This window comes from Oryzias latipes, chromosome 4 (genome assembly GCF_002234675.1).
Source record: "Oryzias latipes chromosome 4, ASM223467v1".
Taxonomy (NCBI): Eukaryota; Metazoa; Chordata; class Actinopteri; order Beloniformes; family Adrianichthyidae; genus Oryzias; species Oryzias latipes.
The window spans coordinates 15554528-15573809 of record NC_019862.2 but is presented as its reverse complement, the minus strand read 5'-3'; the positions used below and the strand labels follow the sequence as shown (position 1 = coordinate 15573809).

The window sequence follows — 19282 nt, the reverse complement described above, 5'->3', positions numbered from 1 at the left end:
TTACTGTTTGCATCAGATGTGACCTGGTATCTGTCATTAAAGTACTGTTGATGCTCTGGGACAAACCTTTACCTTCACAGATTATCTTTGTTCATCACAATTTCATCACAGGAAAGTCACAAAACCCCCTTTGAGGTAATTTGAACAAGTTGACTGACAAAAAAGAGCTAAACTCTGTTCAACCAATAACCCAAAAAATAAAAAAGGATTATTCTGAAAGTCTGGGCCAACCACCTACCACTATTTGTACCACTAGGCGTAGATGTGGGACCTGGAGAGGAGACCACTGCACGGTATGTTGGAGGAGGAGGTGGTGGAGGTGAACTCAGAGCTCCCTGCGGGGTGTCCTTGGGGACCACTCCCCCTTCATCCCCTTTTGGTTGAGGGGCGTCCGAGTTCTTGGAATGTTCTTCTTGAGAGGGGACTGGTGGTGGTGAAACCAAATGGGACGTAGGTTCTTCAGAAGGAGGAGTTTCTGCTGGAGGAGTGTCTACTTCAGGGACAGACGCTGGTGGGACACTGACAGGTGAGTTGAGAAGTGGAGGGGAAGAGGCGGAGGGTGAGGCAAGCTCCTTTGGTGTAGGTGGAGCAGAAGTGGCAGGTGTGGGTGGATTTTTGTGCTCTGGCGTGGAAGGAACTGAACAGATGGGAGGCGATACAGGTTTTTCTGAAGGAGGTGGGGAAGTGGGTAGGGGAGGTGCTGGATCTTGCTTTGTGGGAGGGGAGGGGATAGACGGTGGAGCTTCTTCAGGAAAAGAGAGAGATGTAGGCAGAGGAGGAGCAGGAGATTCAGGTGGAGGTGGGGAGGCTGGTGGTGGGGGTGCTGGTTCTTCTGGTGGAGGAGGTGAGGAGGGGAGGGGGGGTGCAACATCCTTTGGTACAGGAGGTTTTTCAGAAGGCTGTTCATTAAAGCAGATCCAGGTGTCACTTATTTCCTCGCCAGCAGGGGGAGCCTGCTCTGGTCCAAAAATGTTGTCCAAGTCAGCTATGGATGACTTCTGGGCGGAGCCATCTGCTTCCGTCAGCGCTTCTGCAACGGAGGAAACAACAGATCAAAGGCTAAGCTTACAGAGGGGATCACTGGTTAACCATTTCACAAACAGAATCCAAAATACATTCAAATTTTGGGTAAAATTGAGGAAGCTTAAGGTAAATGTACACATTTTACTATACAGGAAATTTGTTTTCCTATCAAAATTAATTAAATGTGGAGAAAAATCCAACATGGAGACTTCTCACCAATATTATCTGCAGGGGGACTTCCAGTCGCTGGAGGGGAGGATGGGACTTTCTTGGGTGGAAGCGGGGGAGGAGCTGAAATGATAATGCAAGATCAATACTGCATCGCTTTAAGGCATTACAGGTAATTATAGTTTTTTTTTAAGAGAAACAGTGATGTTCAAGCAATTTGTGGAAGGCAAAAATACAAAGTTTAGCAAACAAAAAGACTTTGCAGAAGAGTACAAAGAAGTACAGAACACCACTTAACAAGAATTGTGCATTTTATAAATCTAAAAACAGCCACGGCCTCTTAAGAGGGAAAGCCCCATTCATCCATCATGCATCACAGCACGGCACAGTGCAGTCACCGCCATGCCAGATGTGACAGGATGGCTGCAAGTGAGGGGGCAAAATGAAAGTACTGCAGTATGGTAGTATGTTTAGGGACAAACAACACAGCTAGTGATCCCAACTGTGTTTTTAAATGACAGATGATGAAATCAAACAGATGGAGGTCTGATTAAAATGAAAAAAAAAACAAAAATCATTAGGGCTGCACATCTGAAGGGGTTGATGAGGTGTGCTAATGGGTCTGTGCAGTCATTCCTGGGAGATGGGTAGGTGAGCGCAGGAAATTCCAAAACTTACATCCTGCAGGAAAGAATCTTGTCAAAGATGAGTCAGGCTCTGGGAGAGGAGTCCCCCACACATCAGACTCAGAAAGAACCACTACATTCAGGAAGGGACAGAGAAGTCCATGTGAAGGGCATTAATAGGGAACAAATGTCATTCTGCAGGTTTTAAGTTTTGGCCCTTGAGGTCAAGGGGTGTGATCAGCAGAAGTACATGAGAGTCTAACTCAGGGGTCTGCAACCTGTAGCTCTTTTACTCCTCCATTATTGGTCTCTAGTTAAAGAAAATCAAAAAGGTTTTTATTGTATTTTAAAAGGTAACATTAAAGTAAAAAGTAAGTTAAGAGTAAAGAAAAAAATAAGTCAAGTGAGCTAATTCAAACTTCATTCAACCCATTCACAGAAGGACAGTACATGTCACAAGTCAAACTATAACATTTTGACCAATTTCTGAGCACTGTATACCACAGAAAATCAATTGGAGGTTAGTAGGCACAAGTAGAATTAACCACCACCGGACTATAGGGCAACTTTAATATTTCGGAACAAATTCAAAGTCACTTGATTAGCTCTGATTTAATTTTAGACCGACTTTTTTTTTTTGGCTGAGATGCATTAACAACAACTAAATAAATAAAAAGCAGTTGCTGTGTACATTCAGGATGGTCCTGATCATTTCTGCTCTACCAGTTGTTTTTTGAAAAAAGGATTTAGGAAAATATCTATTTGTCTGTGTGCGTCTTCAGTGTGACGATCCATCTGATGTGCAAGTCTTGCTCTGAGCTGCCTCTTAAGATTATAAACAAGGTGTTAAAATAATCAAATCCTAGAACAAGATTTGTAAAAAAAATAGATACTTAACGTATTGCCTTTGTAAGTTTGAAAAACCCATAATAAAGGCTGCATGACAAATGAAAGATTTGGGATTTTTTTCAACAATCTAGAAAAATGTCCATGGTCTTTTTCTGTGTGTTAAAAGGGGAAAATTTGAAGTCTAAGCAGCAAAGTGTAGGAAGGCAAGCATGTGTAATCTTTGAATTAGACACATTGACTATATTCATTTAAAAAATTGATGGGAAATAAATGAAGTTTGTAAGTCAAACCTCATAATTTAGCTTAACTTAATATATATAATAATTATAGTGGTGGTAAAAATACGTTCTTTTTTACCTTTTTTTTTTTTTTTTAAATTACTATGCCAGTTAAAGACAGGATTTAACTAAATACACAAATCTTTGCAGAGTTTTATTTGAAATCATGTGTCATCCATATTTTGCAAACAAATTACGATGCAAACTGAATCTTAAGGTAAGTACACTCTGACTATGACTCAGTATCATGTCCAGACAGTTTATTCTGAGGTTCACCTGTGATGCTAACATCTTGTGAAAATAGAAAGCCCAGTAGTGGAATACTTGTCTGAATTAATCTTTAAAGGGATGTTTAAGGCAGGTTGACCTTTGTTATGCCTGTGATGACACTTATGTAACACCAGGGCCCTTAAACAGCCTCCATCGCTTAATCCAGCAGAGCTGAGTGTAAGATAGGGACAGCTCATCAAGCTGAGCTCGTGACATTGATTCAAGTCTGTGAGCAACAAATTACACATGAATCTTTGAGGACCCACGTCAACTTTGACTTCAGAAGAAACAGACAGAGCAAATCCAAACCAGCATAGGAAACCCAACAGATAAAGACTGAAACAAGGGAAGGGAGCAGAAAGACGCTGAAAAAGCAAATGTGTTTCAGTGCTGTAGACATAATTTAAGACAAGTACTCGCTGTCAACATGAAAATTCAGTCAAACACACAATAGGAGAGGCAGAGAGAATTACCTTCAGTTTTCCCTTCTCCAAAGGGCGTTTCTAAAGGAGGCCCGAATAAGGATTTTGTGTCTTCAGAGACCGGTGTTTGTTGACTAAAGAAGGAAACAGAGGAACATTTTATAAAGTTTGCAGCTATTTATTGATTACACTAAAGTCATTCATGAGTGACATTATTGGGATTTTTAGTCACAATTCACATATATCCAATAGAGATGCATCATCAAGTGTGGTACACACCTGGGGGGCTGTGGGGCTGGAGCTGGTTTGGAGAGCATGGGGGCAGGAACAACACGCCTTGGTCTGGCAATCTTCTCACCTGGGAGAACAAATTTAGTTTGTCAACCTAAGCAGATTGTGCATCACTGTCTTCTAGATCAATAGTTTTTAAAAAGAGAAGACAGAATCAGGTGCAGAAACTCCAATGCCTACCAGATGCGTTTCCTTTTAAACCCTGTGAAAGGGGAAGAACAGAAAAGAATAGAGATCAATAAAAACCCTACATCATTCCATTTATTTACAACAGTGGCAACTGAAACTGAGACAATAGTGTGTGGCTAAGACAGATAAAATTGATTCTGCTTGGATGTAAAGGGCGCAGGATCAACCTCAGCCTTGGGTTGAGCAAATCTGATCTGACAAGTCCAAAAGACTATTAAATGACCTCCAGACTGTCTGCAAAACAGTTCATCTTTCTGAGGATTCTAGTTCTTCAAAGGAAATAAATAGACAAAACCAACAGTCCTAAAGTCATACGATAGATTTTGCAAACATATTTTGACAGCAACAACATTGTTAGTCTTAAATTAGTTAGAAATAGTGAGTTTAGTGCTGCTGTGGTTTTAACGGTGATGAAGACGGCTGCAAGTGCATGCTTTAAGGGGGAAAAAAAAGGTCACTTAGCACCATACAAAGTGTGAATTAAAAGAAGCTGGAGTGTAAAAAACCTTCAAAAAGACGTAGATGGATCTTGGAGAGCAACCACAACTATTATTGTGTTAGAATGGATTTGCTAGAATAAGGACACAAAAAGCTAGGAGGGAGGTAAAGGCACGTAAGATGAGATTGAAAGAGTGGAGGATGGAGGTTGGAGCAGAAGGAGAGACGTAATGTGAAGTGACTGAAATGAGACATCAAAAGAGCTGGCTTCCAAAAATGCAAATCTGTCTGTCAGTTAAAGAAAAACAGCTTTTATGGAAAAACAAGAACAGAAGAAACGCATGAGCTTTGAGCATTTGAAGCTGTCTTTTTTTTTTTTTTTAACTACTTGTGTTAGGCAAAATCGTCTTTTAAAGGTGAAAATAAAATCATTGGCCATTTCCAGTCACTGACAGCCCAATCATATTCTGTAGATCAAAGCTAAGGATGAAGTGGGAAGCAAGCGGCACAGGAAGCCATGTATTTATTTTAATCCCAGGAAGACGGAAGGAGACTTACCGGGCTACGTCTCTGTGACCAGCAAAAAGGAAGAGAGAAGAGATACCTGATCAGAGAGTGACAAATCAGTAAAGCAGACAGTATATGTACTAGTAAAAGAGTGGCTGATCCTGCTGAAAATGAAAGAAAAGTCCTTTCAGTGCTTCATTATAGCTTTAAAGTTTTTGTGAATGAAGGTACAGGGAAAAGATGACAGAAACCAAAATATTGTGTTTGTTCAACATTTATGATGATTTTATTTAGTATATCACGCCAAGAGGCTTTAATCAGTTGCCTCTCAACGCCCCCAACTTATTTATGTTCATCTGGTCTTTTCCAAATCCCTCAACTGTTATTTTCCCACCTAATCCCTTTGAGTTTCTTTTCATGTTCCCGGCCAGCCTCCCATCTGCCCCCTTGGTCTCTGCAATTTCCACTGAAATCTCTTCATCTGTTTGTGTCCACCTCCCTCCCATAGACCCTCTCCCCCTTTATCCCTCAGTCTTGTGCTTGCTCCACTTGTGCAGTGAGCCATGAGTGATTAAAGTGATGCAACGATGGGAGGAGCTAGTAAGAGACAGGGCATCTCCCATTGGTTAGAGTGAGGAAGGACACTGCAGCAGTACATGATGAGGGAACCAATCACTGCTGCTGTGCTGAATGTAAACAGGAAGAAGATTACAAGGCTCTCAGATTCTCACGGCATCCTTTAGGGACTAGCATAGGTCTTTGGTATAAATGCATCACAGCCAGCAAATTTGAACCAGATCAAAGAAGACACTGCAGTGGTAGAAAATATAACAAAGAACTGAAAACTTCATCCAAACAAAGATGTTTGAATTATAAAAATAAGTATTCCACTCTAAGATGCTGATAATCAAGATGGCCTTAGACATTTTTTCTTTTAATTTAAACTCAACTTGACCGCCCCCTTGTACCCCAGACTGCTTATAATCTTGTTATCTGGACTGAGACCTGCTGCTTCAAGACTCCACAACTAATCAAAATCAGATTTGAGACGCCTTTGTTAGTGGAAAACTTTTAAAACACTGAATGTCGGCCCAAAAAGCACGCTTCCAGTTTCCACAAGTAGGGTGATTTTTTTTTCCTAGTCAAACTGCATATGAAGCAAAGATGCACCAAAGTCTTTATCTTTTAAGAAAGTTAAAGCAAACAGAATCAGTGTAAAGAAAAAGAGTTAAACAGCAGAGGCTTACCGGAGTCCTCTACAGAGTTTAGCGTCATTTTAGGCAGCAAATCACAAAAAAGTAAAAGAGAAAAAAATAGTGAGGTTAAAAAAAAAGGCAGTAGCAGAGAAAATCGTTAGAAGACCAGACAAGAGAATGCATTAATAGCAACAAAGCAGAGCCTCTGTGCAAAATGTAAAACACTATCTGTATGATATGATACAAGAATACGCTCACTTTTAGGGTAAACCAAGCTTTTATTTTGAATTATCATGACCTTCTTTAAAGCATTTTTTAATTAAAATAAATCCTTATAATCACTGAGAATGAAGTTTGAGCTATTTTCTAAAATTTTGGTGTTAGGTTTATATGTGAGGTTTTTCTTTTAATTCATGGTGGAAGAATGTAAAGCCATACCCTATGCTAGCTCATGCTTACATGCAGAATAGTAGGTTAATCATGGTGGCTTTTGTTACTGCAATGTTTTTCATTTTCATGAATGCAGGGAAATAATCTAGTAATTCAATGCAGTAGACAAGACGCTACTTGCATAACAACAACAAGTACTAAACATAACATAACAACAAAAAGTACTGCTCAGTAATTACATTTTTATTTAAAGAGTGAGAAAACAAAACCTATGCCGGCTCTTAAGAGCATGCAAAGCAGGAAACTTTGTGTTTTTTTTTGGATACAAAGCTTGCTACGTGTGTACACAGCATGAAAAGAGCTTCACACTTGATCAGGCTGACACAGGCACAGGCCGAACACACCAAAGTAGGATTAAATTATTGAGGCCAGATCTCAAATGACCACAAGTAATCTCATTATATTCTAGATTGTAACACAAGTTCATTGTGCCCACTTTCCTACGTAAATTATTCAAGGGGGACACCTTAGTTAACTGCCCTATCTGGAGAACACATAGGACAGCAGCTGAAGGCCACATTCTGCACCAGAGCCCCAGTGCTAATAGAATGCAGCATAAATGCTATGTCCCCCTGCAGTAAGTTCCTAACTGAGTTGGATGCTTTTGCACGAGAGCTGCACATGCTGCAAAGCAGCAGACACACTGTTTCCTTGAGTGGTGGCACATTAAGCAATAGATTAAAGGCTTTCAGTTAATATGAAGAGCAAAAGTCGCGGTGAGACTGACCAAGTCTGCATGAAACTTAAACTGGCTGAACCCTCCCAGGAAGGAGACATGACATGAAATTCTAGACGGAGCTTCAAACCAGACACTCTGGGTTTGGTCACAGAAAAACCTTTTGATATTTGAGAAAACTGTGTGCCAACTGCAAAACTGCAGATATGAAACCTCAAGACAAAGAGCAATTCTGGTTATGTTGGCTTGATGTGGTCCAGGGTAATAAAACTACAACAACTGCAGTGAATTAAAAAATGAACCAGCAGATATGTTTACTAAAGTATATTCTCCACTTTCTTCCTTTGTTGTCTAAATTTTTGCATTTCTTATTTAATGCTGCAACGGTAATGTGAAAAAATTAAGACACCCCATCGAGCCTGCATATTTTGGAACCAATTTTAACTTAAGGGGCGGACTTACCACTAGGCAAAGTTAGCCGATCGCCCAAGGCCCCCGACTTTCTAGGGGCCCCGATCTGAACACTTCATAAAAATGTCTAAAATAAATTTTACATCCAAAAATATTTAACTCTGTCATGAAAAAACAACCCAAATCACTGAACTTATCATGTAGTGTGTTTAGTGTTTGGTTCTCCCCCATCCTTCTGCAGCAATTGACTGGCACTTTAAAGTCAGCGAGCAGGGGCAGCATGGCCAGACTGGGCGGTTACCAGCTCAGTAGGGCGCATTTTAAGTGGATGGACACAATTTGGGCGGGTGGGATTTTTTCCTCCTACCTGCCATCATGAAATGTAAAGCCTACTGTTGATAAAATAAATATGTGTTCACACTAACCTGTATGCAATTGATAATTTTGATTCCAATCATTTTTATAATTTTATCATCAAAAACGGTTCATTTTTTATTTCCTGTTTAATTTAAGTGCAGGCTGGGAGCTCTGTCGCACAAGAGGTTACTCCATCCTAAGTGAAGATTGATTGTCCCTTTAGTTTACTCAGTGTATGCTAAAAATGTAAAGCTTGTTATTTTTTGTTTTTTACATTCTAGGCATTTTTCTTCCATATCCTCCCTTTCTATATAATAGGTAATTGATTTCACTTTAGATCTGATGCAAAGCTGCGCTGAAAAGACAGAATGAAGCAGGAAAACAACTGAGCTTTTTGTTAAATTAATATAAACAATGGATCATTTGTTTGATGAATACATGTACAAGTTTTTGGAAGAATTTTTACTGTTGGTGTTGCGCAAAGTTCCTTTTAATACACAGTTAGAAAAACAAAAAGTCTCAGGTGAATAAGTGATGGAAATTCATGTTGGCCACACTTAATACGTGCAGCCAAGATGCAGACGGCTGCAATGCTCACAAGTTAAGTATGTCCAAGGTTGCATTTTGTTGTTGGTCGCACATATTTAAAACTAAACTTAGAGTCCTAATACCCTTATCTGTCTAGCACCTACGTCTGTGAAATGTGTTCTCCACAGACGTTCAGCGCGGAGTTGTGACATTGTCTCAAAGTGGACCAGTAAGGAAGTTACGGTTTACCCTATAGGTAAGGAATAAAAAAATATAATAAAACAACCGCTGCAGAGGGCCCCATGTTGTTGTTCATACGGGGCCCCTAAACTGCAAAATCTGTCACTGGTTGGTTCTCAAGGTAAACCAGCAGGAAGAACCAGACCTAGGGATGTTGGCAGCTGCTTGGAAAGCCCTCCACTTGTAAACCATTTTCCATACAGTGGAATGGCTGGTTGCATAACTTTTTTATCAGTTTCACAGGCTGATACAATCTCTTTCTGAAGGCTTATGACAGCTCTTCTGGTCTCCCCTGTTTGCTCACTTTCTTCAACAGCCAGGAAGACACTAAACAAAATGACTGAGGTTTTGGGAAGGGCATGGGTCAATCAAAATGCCCAGCAAGGATCTACTAAACATGCATGGTTTGTGTGTTATACCAACATTTTATGGTTGTCCTTATTTTCTCTCTTGACTGTTAGTTTTGATCATATGTGTGAGGTTAGTTTCCAGTTTTCAAGCAATATTTCATCATTTGGCAACATGTTACTGTGCGACTCCTAAAACAGAGAAGACAGCGGCCAATCAGAAAATATGATTTATCATCTGTGGATGATTTCAGTGTTTTTTCATTAAAGTAATATTAACAAAAACAAACAAAAAATGAATATTAAATTCTCAAGTTGTTTTTTCAACCTTGGATTTTAACACTAAAAATGACAATATTTAGCAGTAAAATGAGACTGGATATGATGAGTAAAGGTGCTTCTAGTTTATGAGTTTTAAAAATGATTTTGGAAAAATTTTTACTTGTCTGATTTTAAAAAGAACAAATTTAAAGCTAAATATAAAAAAAATTATGGTGCAAAAATCATATGGTAGAAATGCCAAAAAAATGGTCCAACTCAATCTCCAAAAAAGATATTTAAATGGGCTTCTAAATTAACAAAGTGTTTTTATTTTACTCCAATGATACAACAAATGTATTCTTCCAACTTTCAAGTGATACTCAAGTTTATTGGTTTTATTTTCCCTCTCTGTATGAACAACCAAGCAGCCACATATGGACATATTCTTACTGTATGTAAAATCACAAGTACTGCATATAAAGACGTAGAGGAGCAGCAGGAGTCATCTGCACTGCAGACACTAACACAGGTGTCCCTGTAAATGAAAACCTGTAGTGAGAAGATGGTGACGTCAGGACTACTCACCAGAGGAGATGGGGACAGAGCTATGTTGCCAATGGAGGCCTTGAGCTCATCGACCGAGGGCGCCGACACAACATGATCAGCCGGCAGAGGCTTGATCTTGATCTTGAATTTCTTTCTGCGATCCTCCTCCTCCTCTGACTCATCAGAAGAGAAGAAATGGGCCTTTGCGACAAGTAGGAGGGCAAAGTCAAGGAAATAAACACTTCTCCCATAAAAACGTTTACATTTTCATGTTATTTCTTTTAAATTTGTTATATTAAATTACTTTTTGTGGGGGAAATATTCCATTTTTTATCCTTGACTAAATTTTTTTAAAGCTAGTAATTGTACAAAAACTACTGGTCAAAATCGGCATGACTGAAATCCTGCTTAAGTTGCTGGAAATGGATATCCCTACTAACACATTACAACTTTTTGAGGAAACTTTGTTCTTTCCAGATGTCACAAAGTTACAAAAGCTTTTCTTAAGCTTTCTGTTTCTCTATGTTTACCAAATGAAATGTCACATTATTTTTTTTTTACCATTTTATACAAGTTTTGCAACAAATTCCTTCGGATTTTGTTAATGATTTGTTTAAAAAGACATTGGTGAACAAAGCCATTGATTAAAAAAAAAGGATTATATGATCTTTGTGGATCAGTTTAAATGTCACATGAATTACAAAAGAAAAAAAAAACTTTAAGTAACACTTTAAACAAATACTGAAAAAAAACAAAAGGTTTTCATAGCACCTGAAAGACAAAAAGAATAAAAGACAATAAGGGATGATGCTGTGCTAAGGATATCTCCTTCCTCAGATTCTTCATCAGGCCTGATACTGTAGCCCTCGTCATCCACCTCAGGAGAATTCTGTAACATAGCAACACATGTAGCAATTTATTGCTCTTATACACAGTTTTTAATTACAAAATGTATGTTCAAACATATAAATCATTTTTTTATATGCAAAAAACTTGCAAGTGCAGAATAATTTCAATGTTTTTGCAACACCCATTTGTCCTTGTTTCAAAACAATGTGTGGCTGTAGAAATTATACAAGAGCATATTTTAAAAAGATTGACAACAGGAAAATCCTTGCATATTTGCAAAGATCATTTCTGACTTTTGCAATACTTTTAAGGTCATCAGAACAGCACATGCGCATGTGCTGTCAACTGTAAAAATGTGGGTAAAATACTCAACAAAATAGTAATCTCAGAAGAAACCCAATTAAAATGCAATTAACTTCATTAAAATAGAAAAGATTGCAAAATAATCAAACACAGAGGTTTGATTTCAAATAATTTTTAGTAGTTAAAATTAATATTAATTTTACTGGTAATTTATGTCAGTTTCCTACCCATCTATGCTCTCAGATAAAAAGACCAAAATGTGTGGTTTTGGAAAAATTCACGTTCAAAATCAGATGTGTGCCCTGAATCACTACAAAAATAAATAAATATCTTGACCAAAACCCAAAATGTGAATTTAAAAGACATTTTTGCTCCAAAGCTCTTCATTCAATATAAACAATTTTCTCTGGATGTGTCAGTAATCTTAAGGAAACAACAAAATTCCAAATAATGCTGTGTACCGGATTTGCTGGGAAGTTAGTATGACCAAAGGAGAAGGTAATACACAGTAAACTAAAACGGGATTCTTTGCAGGTGCAGTTGGTCAGATTGAACACGAACCTTCAAAAAGTTTCAAATTATATTTAGAATTACATAAAGAAAGTAGATAATTTTTAAAAATGTAACTGATGTCAAATTAAAGAATTGGATTTAAAACCAAGGTCTTGTTGAAGTCCTGTTTTCCTGACAGTATGGCGTTGTAAAACAATTTTACAATTGTAAAAGACATGAATTGAACTCAACAGGCTTGGTATAAAACCATTAAAATGTATGCATGATACAACTGAAACATGTCTGCTCCTGCTTTGATCATTGACATGTTAACACATTTTAGCTTCCCTTCTCAGTGACACAGAGCCAACAGTTTACAAAGCTGCAATCATCACAATAAGGGCAGCAAATTCAATCTGCTGCACATTGTTATTGATATTTCAAAAACATCCTTTTTATAGCTGCCTGTACAGGACAGCAACATAAGAAGGCTAAAACAAAGGTACAAATTAAAATATAAACTGCAGAAGCACAACCATGTTTAAAACTAAGAGTAGAGGAATAATATTGGAGTGAAATTCTTACTTACATATCTTTCCCAGTCAATATCTTCATAGAAGCCATTAGGAGTTCCATTTGTCTTTTTCTGGGACTGAGAAAAACAGAGTTTCTCTGAAATTTTCCACTAATATAAATGGATGTTATGCCGTTTTTACCTACTTTCTGTGCAACTTTTGCAGCAAATCCTTTTCAATCTCAGTGTCTTCTGGTTTTTATTCAAACAAGACAGACTAGATTTTTATTTTCATCTTTAAATTGTTCCTTGTTTGTTCGTTAATGAATGTAATGTGAGACTAAAGGTTCAATCAACACTGAAAGTTATAAACTTTTGTAAAGGTAACTAGAAAAGTAGTCAGGAACCGTTATTAGACCACAATCATTTTTCACCAAATTACACTAAAGAGCTTATACACTAAAGCAGTGTAAGTTTTGAATGGCGATCCATAATCTCAGCTCTGCTGCATTTTCTTTTCAAAGCCTCAGAGAGTGTGCAAATGAAACTACGATAAATTTCTACCCTCTACTTAATTGAACACACAATGCTATGAACTAGTGTACTCTATAAAGTTAAGTACCGACTCAACTTCTTGGGGTTCCTGGCAAGCAAAAAGACATAAAAGTGGATAATTTGCCTTTCATTCATGCCATTCTGTCACCTGATTCACAGAGAACCACAAACTGATTTTTGTCCTGTGTTAAGATTTAAATACTTGGTAGTACTTACACCCCCGTCTCGGTCTGGGGACCCTCTGTGAGGAATAAAGAGAAAGAAAGAAGAAGTATTTAAAATGCCTTGGATATTACGGTAGTCAACTTGGTTGTTTTTCAAAAGTCTACTAAATACAGTTGAAGTCACACATTGAGTCATTTTTAAACCCCACTTTGAGTGATGTCACAAACAACTAAGCTTGGAAATAAAGCTAATGAGACTTGGGCAGCTTTCAATAATCTAACAACCACATTCATTTCTACATAGAGCAGCAGGTTTCCCAAAAGAACATCAGTAAGAAATTACTGAAAATAATTTCATATTTTAGATTTTTAAACATTTAACTACAATTTCGCATCTCAAGCGCAAATGCAACAAAACAGCATCACAGAAAAATGTTTCCATTCACATTTTCTTCAATCTACTAAAAATAATTACAGCTTTAAATCAGAGGAGGGACTTACGTGGAGTCATTGTCTTTCTCTTTCTTCCGTATCCCAAAGGCCTTCCTTGTACGTTTTTTTAATCCTGTGAAGACAAAGCAAGTAAAAAACTGAGTCCTCCCACAAGCAAAGCAACAGGTGTGACTCAACAGAAGAGTGAGTGGCTTCAATGGAAGATAGGATCAGCTTTAGTCTCTTTGCCAAGAAAGAACAAATATTCATTAATAACTAGTGTCAAAGTAACAATCAGGAAATGACTCCCGAAAGGTAATAGGGCTTATGGTCCATAACTTTCTTCTGTATAGAAAAGTAAATGAGACTGATTGGAGCAAGTTCACTTAAAAGTACAGAAAAAGAGAAAACAAAACAAAAAAAAAACTGAATGTTACTTTTTTTAAAACTTGTCCTGTCCAACAGCTGAGCAAGCGGATCCGAGCTAAATGCCTCTTTTTTTGGACAGATTTTACTGTTACAATAGGGGCTTATGGAATGCAACATTTAATAGGCAGGTGGGCTGAACGAATGTGTGCCTCCCGAAGTGTTCCTTGATCACAACAAATGCTCCACCAGCACCCCACACCCCAGAGCTAGGGACGGGGCTGAGGTTGGCTTCTGATTCATAGCTTCCAATTCGCGAGTGCACTAAAGGATCATTCCATTGCATTTTTCGCACTAAGATCACCTTAGACCGGGTCCTGTTCAAAAACCGCTGGACCTGGATTAAATGTGAAACCAATATCTGATTTGTGTGTGTCAATTTAACTGTAATTTATTTACTTATTTCCTCTATTGATAATCATGCTTTTTTCTCCTAATTGGCATTCATATCTTTACATATTTATTTTATTTTATTTTTTGGTATAGCGCCCCCCCACTACCAACTTTCAGGCTTCTTGGTGAAGTGTTAAGTGCATATAGGGAGACTGGTCATGCTCCAACATGGACCGGTGCCACAGGAACTCCATCTCCTAACCCCCATGAGCATGACGCACCAGTTCAAGCCGCACGGTGTGGCAGAGGCGCCACAGAGTGCACCAGCCCCCTTTCACCAACACCCCCAAGACCACACAGCCAGGGAGGATCAAGGCTAGATACCATCCGCAAGTTGCAAAGCAGAGCCCCAGCTCCAGACACCTTGGCCCCCAATGGGAGCTCTGGTCCCCAGGCGTCTCAAACCCATCAGATGACCCCACCGACCACAAGCACCCACCCCTCCAGGCGGCCGAGTGTTCCACCCCCATCAGCCACAGCCGAGCTGACGGGAGATGACAAGGGCACTGGCAGGGTAATCAGGATGGCCCCAACCCACACCCGGGACCAGAGGCGACGGGGGCCCAAACTCAGGCGAGCACCCCGCCCAGGTCAGGTGCAGCCCCTAGCAGCCGGGGCACAGGCTGACCTCAGCCCCACCCGGAGGATGAGATAGCCCCCCCTCTAGGACCAGGGTTCCCCGCCTGCACCCCAACCCAAGGGGCACAACCCCCATCCCAATTTAAGGTGTTAGTATGAAGCTTACCCTGTGTGGTCTTCTAATCAGTGGTTCTCAAACTCTCAAATGATAAACCTGAGAGTATTTCATCGTTTAATCTCCATTTAATAGAAAATGCTTTTAACACTTAATATCTCTCAGAAAGCTTTTTTCAAATGCAGAGTGTCAATTTTGAACATTTTCTTGTTGTATTATTCCTGCTAAATGTTTTCTTTGATACTCTATAAACTGACTTTGTGCATTAATGGTGCCAAACAAGTAAAGCTTTGTGCAGGTAATGGGTTAAGTTGCTTAAAAAGGGGGTGGGGTATATTTTTGTAAAAAGGTGGAGAACTGCTGCTTCACCTTAAGAAAACAACTTCATCAGTGGTGACTGTCTGTAGTGACTAAGTCTAAAGGAGTACATTGTTTATTGATGAAACAGGCTCAAGAAAAAATGGTTATTATCATCTTTAAGTTAACAGAATAAGTAACTTATGAGCAACATCAGCAAAGAGAACAACATAAAATCCAAAGTATAGGGTTTTACATTTCAGTTATTTTTTATATATTAGTTTTCTTCATCAGCTTTTTTTAAGGGTTTTTAATCACATTAAGGTAAAACTTTTAAAATGTATTTTGGTTAAAAGCAATAACTTAATATCTTTTTCAAGTACATTTGTTCTTTTATATTTCTACTTTTAAAAAAATATTTAATTTATAGAAGGTTTTAGTGATTTTTAATGTTTTTATTTTAATTAGTTTAGCTGCTAAAGTCCTCAGCTTCTTGTCTGCCTTTTGACTGTTCCATTTGGGGGACACCACATCTAATCATCTGCCACCATATAATTTCTTTTACATCCTCCTCCCTCACCTAAACTACCCTCATGTCTTCCTTTATAGCATCCATGAACCTCCTTTCAGGTCTTCCTCTAGGACTCTTTCCTGCTAGCTTCAATCACAGCATCCTTTACCAACGTCATCACTGTCCCTCCTCTCAATATGTCCACATCATCTCAATCTGCTTCCCTGCATTTATCTCCACAACATCTAACCTGAGCTGTTCCTCTGATGGTTTTGTTCCTGTTTCTATCCATCCTCATCACTCCCAAAGAGAACCTCATCCTCCATTACCTCCAGCTCTGCTTTAGAGTCTCTAAGTCACCAACAAGAAACTCTCTCTCCATAGTCTTCTACACTTTTTCTTTTATTCTTGCTGACACTCGGGCACACATCACACCTGAAGCTTTCCTCTGCCCGTTCTGGTTGCAGACACCTCTTTAGGGGATTCCCACACTTTCCAAAGATCTGGATTGTTAAGCCAAAGGACTTAAGGTTCTCCACCTGCAAAATATATGATTCCTTAAAAGAGAAAAAGCTTTTTTCTAAAATTTTTTCAATTTATCTCCAAAGATGTATTTCCCCCACAGAATGATTGTCTGAGATAATTAAACATTAAATCTCCAGGTTGTTGGGATGAGTCACTGTCAAGATGGTAGATGTTCTCAGCACTACGTGGGAGTAAATCTAGAAGGCTTATTTCAATATTTTCTTTTGCTATCCCAGCTGCTTGTTTCATTTCCTATTTTTTCATTTCTGTAGCTTTCAGTGAAACAAATGACAGAAAAAAAGCAGAAAATGGATCACAGTGGAACAAAACAATGTACTGCTGACCTGCCAAGGAGAGTTGACATCCCTGAGTAAAACCTAAACGTTTCATAATCTATTAAACCACATAGACCAGGACAGACAGTAAACACTAAAAACAACAGAGCAGTCAAATAACCTATATTCTCCAAGTAATATAAACTATAATTTTGGTTGAGATTACAGTAGTTTGTCCCTCTAATATTCTACGAATCTACAGCAGTGATAGTAATCTTGATATCAAGGTATCGAAATATACTGGTACATCACCAATTTTGGTTTTGACTATTAAAGTATCCAATACTGACTAATAATGGAGAAAATAAAAGTGCATGTGTCATTTCTGTACTTTTGAGTATCAGGTGAATTACTGCTTCATCAGTCACATGAAGAGGAGCCATGAGTTGTGCGTGTTGCCCTTGGCAACAACACAGCACAGCACGAGCAGGTGGTTTTGTATTTTTAACCTTACACTTTAAAGTTGATCCTTGGCCAGATTTTGATGGTTTTTGTTTTTAGCATAACAAATAAAATGCTTAAGAGAATAAACACATCACAAGAAATTACAAGTAACAATTATCTGTGATTGGTTTTGAATAAATTATGAAAACAATTAACGCATTGTATCAAATCTTAAAAGTGTGGTTTCGTCATAACTATGTGCATATAAAGGGTTAACTGGCAGTGAAGGGGGACTGTTTGTGTGTTTATGGGGGAGGGCACACGGTTTAATAAGTTCCGTCCTAAAGGATGCTGGCCTCAGGTCTAATGCCATTAGTGAGACACAGTAATTAAATTCTAAGAAAATCAAAATGAGGGGTTTGTAATTTAAAAAAGAAAAGTGGAAGTGAGAGACCACACCTTCTGGAAATATTCTAGACTGCTGTTCTTAAATAACACTGAAGCTTCCTGGGTTTCTGGTTGACCTTGGTAGAGCACAAAGTTAACTTTTAAAGGAGTGCACGGATGTAAAAACATCCTCAGAACGCAAAGATCACCGCCCACAGCAGCTGTGACTGTGTCATTGTGGCTTTGCAAAGTCCACACTTCAGCATACAGGAAGTGTTTCTTAAAAAAAAAGCCACCAGGAAAGCAGGAAGGTTGCAATTGCACCCATTTGCTGTGGCTAAATGTAGCTGCACGCATGCATATTTTTACCATTTGGATTAATATCTAAATAAATTTAAAAAAATACAAAAAAGTCACTAAAAATAACTTTAAATTATAGATACAATTTAAATGGCATAGAACACAAAAAAACCCTTGGATTAGTTAAGGCTTCCTGTCTAATGTTAGCTGAACTGTGTTTTTCCAGTAAAATTCCATCAAATATAAACAGGTTAGTTAGTTTTAAAGTGAGAATGTGTCCACTCCACCTGCTGTGCGGTTTCCTGTTTACTCCGTGTCACTCTTTCAGGGAGCTTTCAAATACCACAGAGCCAGACAACCAAGATAGAAGCTGGGCCTACTCAATGCTTTAAAGGGGGAAAAAACAACATCTACCAAATACAAACGTTTACTCTTGAATAGATGTTTAAAATAATAAACTAAAGCAATTCATTCTGGAAAAACAGAGCAGGAACTGTTTAACAAATTGCTCAAAAGTGCACAAGATGAACAACACACAGAGTTTGAGCTGAAGTTAAAGTAGACAGTAACAGGCCAGGACACTCCAAACTCTGAAGTGAGATACTATACCAAAAGTAATTCATGCTACTAAAAAAATGGATACTTGTCAAATAAAATTGATAAGACAATTAAATGCGCTTTTACGTTTGTTTATTTTTTTAATCAATTCTTACTTTCATGTTTGTTAACCTGTGACACACACCCACCTCTGCATGCTCAGGCGCTGGTGTGTCATGGCAGAATTGCAATAGACACCTGATGTAATGACTTCATGAACTGGGTTCGAAGTTAAGATGTGAGCGTGGCAGGAAGTGCGAGCGTCTGCTGGAATGAAGGTGGTCAAGTAAATGGTACATGATGAGATATGACAAGAACTTTAGGATGCTGGCCAAAAAACAGTTATAAAGACAGAGACTGATATAAAGTCTTAACGGCAGGGAGATGGATTCAAAAAGATTGCAAATGGAAGGTATGGATTAAGCCATTTTTTGGCAAAACCAGGACATAGTTTCTGCAGAGTGGTAGTACTTCATTAGAAGTTTGTCTCTGAGTTGTGGGTGGGACTGTTGGCGCTGAATCCACATTTCCCATCATCAATCTGTTTACATCCACTAACTTACAACCCCTCACACCCTCAACCTAACAAAACAGGGTGCAACTGAAAAGGCGAGTAATATTGGAGCTGTCCAGCTGAACAGTTCTGAGCCAGATGTCAGACGAGTAAAACAAAGACGTACATGGACCTGTTTGTCTTCTAGTAGATGCATCGGAATGGAGAAGCAGGGAGCTTGAAGCCCGCCAACTGTACCAGTTTTGTCACTGCTACAAGCTTATTCAAGCTGTTTTTTCTGTCAGCTCCTGATTCACAAAAATTTGAAAAAAAGAAACACTCAGAAATGCAATTTTAAGCTTAATTTTCTTAAGATATGTCCATGAAAAGCAAAAAAACTGTTAAAAACGCAAAAAAAGCGATTTCATCAGAGTGGGTCTGTCATGGTTTTGATTGCAGTCTTCTTTCAAATAAATATGTTTTGTTTTACATAGACCTCAACATTGATGTTTCCTTAAAAATTACAACACAGTGACTGGATGTTTAATAAAAACTTTA

General features: G+C 38.5%; 1 protein-coding gene across 7 annotated transcripts in view; it reads right to left on the bottom strand.

Annotated features, from left to right (window-relative positions):
- sgip1 (SH3 domain GRB2 like endophilin interacting protein 1) overlaps positions 1-19282 on the bottom strand; it is a 55131-nt gene that overhangs the window by 14375 nt on the left and 21474 nt on the right. For 4 of the 7 annotated variants that reach the window (XM_020702446.2, XM_020702450.2, XM_020702449.2 and 1 more), the window contains 14 exons: positions 13452-13515; positions 13003-13027; positions 12854-12874; positions 12307-12369; positions 10899-10962; positions 10113-10285; positions 6309-6317; positions 5113-5124; positions 4108-4129; positions 3916-3994; positions 3688-3770; positions 1870-1950; positions 1240-1314; positions 239-1030 (listed from right to left, as the gene is read on the bottom strand). In XM_020702446.2, coding sequence (XP_020558105.1) covers positions 239-1030; positions 1240-1314; positions 1870-1950; positions 3688-3770; positions 3916-3994; positions 4108-4129; positions 5113-5124; positions 6309-6317; positions 10113-10285; positions 10899-10962; positions 12307-12369; positions 12854-12874; positions 13003-13027; positions 13452-13515 — 1563 coding nt within the window. The remainder of the gene's footprint in view (positions 1-238; positions 1031-1239; positions 1315-1869; positions 1951-3687; positions 3771-3915; positions 3995-4107; positions 4130-5112; positions 5125-6308; positions 6318-10112; positions 10286-10898; positions 10963-12306; positions 12370-12853; positions 12875-13002; positions 13028-13451; positions 13516-19282) is intronic. The other 3 variants (XM_020702448.2, XM_020702451.2, XM_011474111.2) reach the window with 3 other exon arrangements.